This window comes from Labrus mixtus, chromosome 15, assembly GCF_963584025.1.
Source record: "Labrus mixtus chromosome 15, fLabMix1.1, whole genome shotgun sequence".
Classification (NCBI taxonomy): domain Eukaryota; kingdom Metazoa; phylum Chordata; class Actinopteri; order Labriformes; family Labridae; genus Labrus; species Labrus mixtus.
The window spans coordinates 4,341,413-4,348,584 of NC_083626.1; the positions used below are offsets into that span (position 1 = coordinate 4,341,413).

General features: G+C 45.1%; 1 protein-coding gene across 1 annotated transcript; it reads left to right on the plus strand.

Annotated features, from left to right (window-relative positions):
* Nucleotides 1-737: 737 nt before the first annotated feature.
* Nucleotides 738-6,410, plus strand: wdr6 (WD repeat domain 6). The gene is made up of 6 exons (XM_061057244.1): nt 738-861; nt 1,057-1,221; nt 1,536-4,314; nt 4,496-4,573; nt 4,712-4,828; nt 5,054-6,410. The coding sequence occupies exons 1-6, from the start codon at nt 792-794 to the stop codon at nt 6,075-6,077; spliced, it is 4,233 nt and encodes a 1,410-aa protein (XP_060913227.1). The 5' UTR covers nt 738-791; the 3' UTR covers nt 6,078-6,410.
* The last annotated feature ends 762 nt before the right edge of the window (nt 6,411-7,172 follow it).

A 7,172-nucleotide genomic window follows, 5' to 3' on the forward strand; every position in this document is an offset into this window, starting at 1 on the left:
AAACTAGTGTGGGAAACAAGCGAGTGTGGTAAATTGCGCTTGTAATGTCATAAATATATATATATATATATATATGTGTGTGTGTGTATAAAGATGAATTGATCATTACAACATGACAAAAAGTACAAGGAGATAAATATAAAAATCTCAATTGGCATGTGGATCAATGACTTTTAGGTATCATATAACTTGTCTGCTTTTTCTCCTCTGAGTTGTTTTTAAGGATTTCAAGTTCGAATTATTTTTTCCCTGAAACATGAAGGCAACACAACTCAACGTCACTCGGTCACATGTTTAACATTATCCAATTATAAAATTGGTGAAAAAATCTAACCAATCAACATTCAGAAAGCTAGTACTGCGAGCGTGATTGGTTATTTGTCTACACGGAAGCCAGAACAGAAACACATGGGTACAGCATTTCGGTACGTGAATGTAAATAAAGACATTTAATGTAGATTTTGAATACATTCATGTCTTTATTGAAATGCTTTTTGGAGGTTATGTCTGCAGTTGCATTCACATGGATCTAGAAATGTTAATGTTCTCATATTAACCCAGAAAATAACACATGAAGAGCTCCTGCTTTTAGCATGTTTTGCTAACTGACTTCTATTGCTGTCTGCTCTGCACAGTCATCTTTTAAATAACAGCCTACAACACAAAACAATACATTTTCCGTCTTCTCTCACTCTGATGTATTTAACAACCACTTTGTTATTACTTTATATCTTTCAGGAACCATTTATAACTTATTTTTTTTAAATGGGAATGTGTTGATGAGTTAAGAGATGGAGACAGCAGCCCTGGTAGCTCCAGTCACAGCTCTGGAGTTCCTTCAGGATGAGTTTCTACTGACAGGTTTGTTGAGAATTGAATCACAGAATTCGCCCGACATGTTGCCTGTACATTTACAAGAAGTGCAGTGCTAGAAAAAGATTGTATTTGTCATATCCCCTGGCCTCTTGCTTATTTTGAAAGTAGATTGAACACTGGATAAAAGCACATAGCAACACATTCATTCATATTAAATACTAAGCTGTTCTGTCCTCGCAGGTGAGGGGCCGGTCTTGAAAGTGTTCAGTCTTCAACCGCGCCCTGAAGCCTGTGCCTCACTGAGTGTGCTCCAACACTACAGAATCCACGGGATAAGACCTAAAAGATGGACAGCTGTCCCACCACAGAGCTCCACCACAGGAACCTGTGAGGGGAAGAGCGACGGTTAGCACACGCAAATATTTGTTTTCAATGTTTCTCTTTATCAAAGTTAATAAACTCTGTGTGTCAGAATGTACAAAACAAACACTTTCCAATGTGAGTGAAGTGAGGAAGACATTCAAGCCACAATTACTTTGGAGCTGATTTGCCGCCATTAGTTGATGAATTATTAAAATAATCAGTAAAGATAAATACTTGATTCTTTATTTTCTTCTTGTCTGTGATGGCTTGTTGAAGAACTGTCCTCTGAAGGTGAATGGTTTACTCGAGCTGATAATCCTCCTTTGTCTAAGAACTCACTCTTCATCTTATTGCAGAACTAAACTCCACCTCTCAGCCCGTCTTCTATGACCTAGCGGTGTTTGGAGGCAAGGCTGTGAGACTTGTGAGGCTCCATGTGGATTACCAGCATGAGGAGCGTATGCGCTTGGAGATCTTGGGTCCCCTCATGGAGCTGCCGGACTGGGTCCTGGATGCCCGCTGGCTCTCTGGAGACCAAAAGTCACGGCTCTGTGTGGCTGTAGCCCACAATAGTTCTTTACTGCTGGATGTCAATACAGGAAACTCCTTGGCTCAGCGCTCCTGTCTGGAAGGGTGTCTGCTGTACTCTGCCCTCCTTTTGGTACATGAATCCTGGGAAGATACCGTCTTAGTAGGAGGGACAGTTTTCAACCAGCTGGTTCTCTGGAAGCCTGGAGGAGGAGACACGGGTCGAGACTGTGAGCACAAAGCTCCAGTTGAGAGACGTCTGCTGGGCCACAGCGGGGTCATTTTCTGCATCTCTTACCTCCAGGAGAAAGGTTGGCTGGCTTCTGCCTCCGATGACCGCAGCGTGAGGGTGTGGGGTGTCGGTGCTTTGGGGGGACCTGGAGGGATGTGCGGAGACTTGAACCCGGTTTGTTTAAGAGTCCTTTATGGACACCAGGCTAGAGTCTTTTCTGTGTGTCTCTCCCCGGCGAAAGTGTTCAGCGCTGGAGAAGATGGCGCCTGTTTAGTCTGGGACGGGGCTGCAGGTGGCAAGGTGGTCCGTACTTTGAAAGGACACCGAGCAGGAGGGGTTCGTGCACTAGCAGTCAGTGAGGAAGCAGGAAGTGAAGGGAGATGGGTGGCTACAGGAGGGGCGGATGGAGGGGTGAGGTTGTGGAGGGTGGAAGAGGGGGGGGAGAAGAAGGAGACCATGGAAGAAGCAGTTACAGACAATCTAAGTGACCTGAAATTCCCCGGCCGAGGCCTGCCTAAAGGGGTCTGCATAGCAGGGGGAGAAGATGAAAATGCAAGTTGGAGTCGTAGTAAATTTGTGGTTTGCACTGACCAAGGACTAGTTTACCAGTACAGAGATGGGCAGTGGGAGGTTGTGTGGCAAGGGACTCCTGAGTTTCAATCATATTGTGTGATGGAATCAGCTGCTGTCAGTGTGAAAGACTCCGTAGCCAAAGTAAGTTTGTGTGCTGTGGGAAACCTCACCGGGTCCATACAGGTGTTCCCCATCTCTCATCCTCAGTGCGGCGTTCTTCTCACAGGCGGATCAGGGAAGATTCACAGTCTCATTTGGCAAGAGGCAAAAGACAGTTTGTATTTGCTAGCATCAGGAGCTGAAGGACTTGTCTATCGCTGGTGCATAAAAGTAGAATTAGATGAAAACTGTTCCATGACTCTTAATGTGAGCCCCCTTTCTCCTTTCCTCCTCCCCCCCTGTGCCAAACGCTGGCTGACAGCAGCACTCCTCCAATCCACATCAAAGGGTCTACTGTGGGTTTGTGGGGACAGAAGGGGGTCTCTTCTTCTGTTTCAGGAACGAGGGAAACCGGAGCAAAAAATGGATGAGGACAAAAAGATGGACGAGGGCTTGCTGGAAGGCAGGCAACAGACTGAGAGTAAAGATAACATTAGAGTCGGATTGTTTGAAGATAAAGAAATGGTTGACCTAACACTTCACCCGCTGAGCTGCTTGTTTGGAGTGCATGGGAAACAGGGTGTAACTTCAGTGTGTGAGCACCAGGGGCTGCTCTACAGCACTGGCAGGGACGGATGTGTGAGGGTCTTCAGAGTGCATCCAACAGCAGGAAAACCTGAAGAAAAGGGTCATGGAAAGAACGTAGAAGACAAAGAGGGGCTCGGGCTGGAGGTTCTCAGAGTTCAGCGGGCATGCAAGGGAATGGAGTGGCTGGAGAGGGTTTTGTTTCTTGAACCTGACATTGTGGTGAAAGAAGAAGAAGAGGAGGAGGAGGAGGAGGAGGAGGAGCGAGAGGCCAGAGGGGAATGTGAGAACAGTTATCAGAGCAAACATGTCACTTTGACAGACAGGCTGGAGGATACAGAGACAGAAGAAAAGAGAGACAACAAGGGGAGAGAAGCCAGGTTTGTCATCGTGGGCTTTCATGCAGTCCAGTTTGTCGTTTGGGACCCGGTGAGGCAGGAGAAGCTGTTAGCCGTGCCTTGCGGTGGGGGGCATCGCTCTTGGGGTCTCTGGCCATCTGACAAAGGAGTTTGGCCTGGATATGGAGCCCTGGTCTTCACCAAGCAAGGGGCTGTCCTGGCATCTCAACCCCCAGGAGAGGAACCAAGCCGAGAGGGGAAGGCGGGAAGGACCGGAGGATTAGGGCTGAGGGAGGGGGTCCATGGGAGGGGGATCGGGTGTGTGTGCAGGCTTGGGAGGATCAAGGGAATTAAGAGTCAAAGAAAAAGGGCGGCTCATTTGGCAGAAATCGAGGGAAGAAATGTGAACGAAGAAGGGTATTGGGAGATAGCAGTGACAGGAGGAGAGGACACCAGCTTAACCGTCCTGGCGATACATCCCGACTCTGGCAGCATCAAAGTTCTCTCAGTCATCACGGACCACATCTCCAGTGTTCGGACACTGACAGCAGTAACAGGTGAGGAGGGAAGGAGTGAAAACCCGACGCAGTCTTTCTCTGCGCTGCTCGTGTCAGCCGGTGGGCGAGCTCAAATGCAGTGTTACCGGCTGTCGATCAGCTGGGACGTGCAGAGACAGGCTCCTTCCTGTCAGGTGGTCCAGGTGGCCAGTCACCGATTGGACGAGCAGTGGGAGAGGAGGAGGAACCGACACAAAACGGTGAAAATGGACCCAGAAACAAGGTAGGGAATACCAAAAGAAATGGAGAATGACATCATCCCACATGTATAATTAAGTGCATATAAGATATTCAACTATGCATACTCTATTGGATTTCTACATGGACTCATAATTCTATTTTGCCCGTACCCTTTTTTTTTTTTTTTTTTAAATCTACTTACCAGTTTGTGCATGTGTTTTCAGATACATGTCTGTCGTGGTAGTGGATGAGAAGACAGATTGTGTTCTTCTAGCTGTGGCCTGCAGTGATGGCGCTATAAGGTTGGTTTTTTAAAAAGAAAAACCTGAAAATTATTAGGATAAGGATATAGGAGTGTTGCAAAATAAAAGTTTTCTCATGATGATGTCCCTAGACTCTCTATATTTTTGTCTCTTCACTTCCATACCTGTCTCTTCCAGATTGTTCTCAGTCATTGAAGGCAAACGTCAAATTGAGTTGTTGTGGGAAACATTTTACCACCAGCGCTGTGTGCTCAGTGTCGCCCCCTGCAGCCTGGAGGACGGACAAGGCAACAGGTAATCCGATGTTCATTAAATGTTTCGCAACCTCCTTGGTATTCTTGTGTAAACCAATTAGAAAGGAACATTATTTTAAAATGAACTGTCACTATTATAAAGAACACTTTTTAAAAAAGAGAGAGATGACTGACAGATCATTAAATGTGAGATTTTTGTCTGGGGCATATTTGAAAAAAAGCAATGTCACAAACGTGTGTGTGTATCACTGTTTGTTCCTCTTAGGTTTAATCTGCTGTTCAGCGCTGCAACAGATGGCAAAATTGCAGTGTGGGATTTCACCGAGGCTTCTTTCATATCGACCGATGCCTTGAGTAATACCCCAGCCTCTCGAGTCCCCTGCCTCGTCATTCCCGCCCATCAGAGCGGCGTCAACTCATTGGCTGTCTGGAAAGAGACACTAGAAGAACAAGAGGGTTGTTGCCTGGTAACTGTTGCTAGCGGAGGGGATGATGGGCAGCTGACAGTGTCCACAGTAAGGGTACAGTACCCAGATGAAGGGAAGACTGGGAGAAGCAGAGGATTCAAGGAACCCCTGTTTTCTCAACAAACCAAGCTAACAACCCCAGACCAGCTTAATCTTTACCTTAACTCCCAGTCCCACGTCCCGCTGGCTCATGCCGCCCCTCTAACCGACCTGAAGCTCCTGAGCCCAGGCCTGCTGGTTTCCACTTCTTCTGATCAGAGGGTTTTCCTGTGGAGAGTCAGCAGTACCCGTATCAGCCACAGCGGGGCAGTGTTCTCTCATGTTGCAGATGCTGCAGGACTCTCAGCATGGGAGGGGGAGATTACACAGGAGGAGGCGGAAGAGCAAACGAGAAAAACAAGGTTTGAGTCTGAGCAGGAGACTGCAATTTCAAGACAGAAAGAGAGGAAGACGGGGTTAAAAACAATGTGTGAAACGGGAGGGAGATTCAGTAAGGATAAGGGAGCTGCTGATGAAGCAAAGGTGGGAGATCCTGTTGAAACCATGAGAGAGAGTGGGGACCCACTTTGTGCATCCCGTGATGATGAGAAGGGAGGTGAGACAGGGACTGACAGTGGGGGTAAGACAGGTTGTAAAGTTTCCAGTGAAAGCAAGAAAAAGACACAAAAGATGGGATGGGTGCTGGTGTGTGGACAAGGATTCCAGCTCCTTAGAGTCAGAAATCCAGAGATGGATGCAGAGACTTGGACCTCCAGAAGAGAGATAGAAAAGCAGAAGGTGGATCACAAAGTTAAAGTGACATTGAAAGAAAAGTCATTGTAAGTGGAATCAAAAGATGCTAGTGCTCCAAAGTATAACTCTGACAAATTGTTGATCAGTTCATGTAAAAGTCTTCGACTGTTCTAGCTGGACCAGTTCACCAATGCAATTACTTTTGAACCAGCTGATAGGATAACACAATCGTGATTGGTCGAACTTGAACAAGGTCACATAGAAATCTTTCTAAAGAGCCAGGGCACATAAAACACAAGCTTGCAGACTGAACTGCTTTTCCTGAAATGTCTTGACTGTAACCTAATGAACCGATCTGTAATACATTTTAATGTATTTAATTTAAATACAATCTTTTAATAAAGTTTATTTATTACCCAGCTATGTTGATTTTAATTGGGTTTATTGCAGTTACTGTATGTAGGACATTAATTTATTTATGCTGCTAAATGAGGATTTAAAAAAAAGGGGGAGGGGAATTATAATTATATTCTTGAAAAAGTATTATAGTGTCTAGTAGTAGACAGTAGTAGCTATCATGTTTTAAAGAGACACTTTTCTCTAGTAAGGTTTTAAAGTAAAGTTTACATAACTAAACACCAGATTTGACTTCTGCTGGCCTGAAATAAACAAAGCAGTGAGTCTGAACTCGGGCACTAAATTCTGCCAAGCATTTTGAGCTCCTCAAGGAAAATTTCACAAAGTCATGGCTATTTCAAGAGAACACTTAAACCATCTCTTATGTGTTTGTGCCATCTGTGGCCTCCAGGGAAAAGCACCACATTGTACAAAGATGGCTTACATGTATTTTTAATACAATATGTTCAATCTCAATCAGCAAGGATAAATAGCTTGAGAGCCCTGGGACTTAACTTTCAGTAAGAACTAGGCCAAACCGAACTTCTCTTTACCAAATGACTCCTTGTCAGTTGTTCCTGTGTTGTGTATTTGAGATTTTCTTAATTTATATCTTGGTCAAAAAGGTCACATTTTTACTTTCCAATAATTATGAGTAAAAATAGTATCCCTGACATGAAGAAAGACTTAAAATATACAAATCATTAAGTTGAAAGAATTGTGTCAATCACTGCAGGAGTTGTTCAGAGATTGTTTAAACACTGCAGAGCAGAAAGATCCCCTGACTAG

Excerpts from the sequence above, each read along its gene's own strand:
- wdr6 (XM_061057244.1), top strand. The coding sequence starts at position 792 with ATGGAGACAGCAGCCCTGGTAGCTCCAGTCACAGCTCTGGAGTTCCTT. Across the intron at positions 862-1,056 it reads GGATGAGTTTCTACTGACAG|GTGAGGGGCCGGTCTTGAAA; the intron begins GTTTGTTGAGAA and ends CTGTCCTCGCAG. Across the intron at positions 4,829-5,053 it reads GAGGACGGACAAGGCAACAG|GTTTAATCTGCTGTTCAGCG; the intron begins GTAATCCGATGT and ends TGTTCCTCTTAG.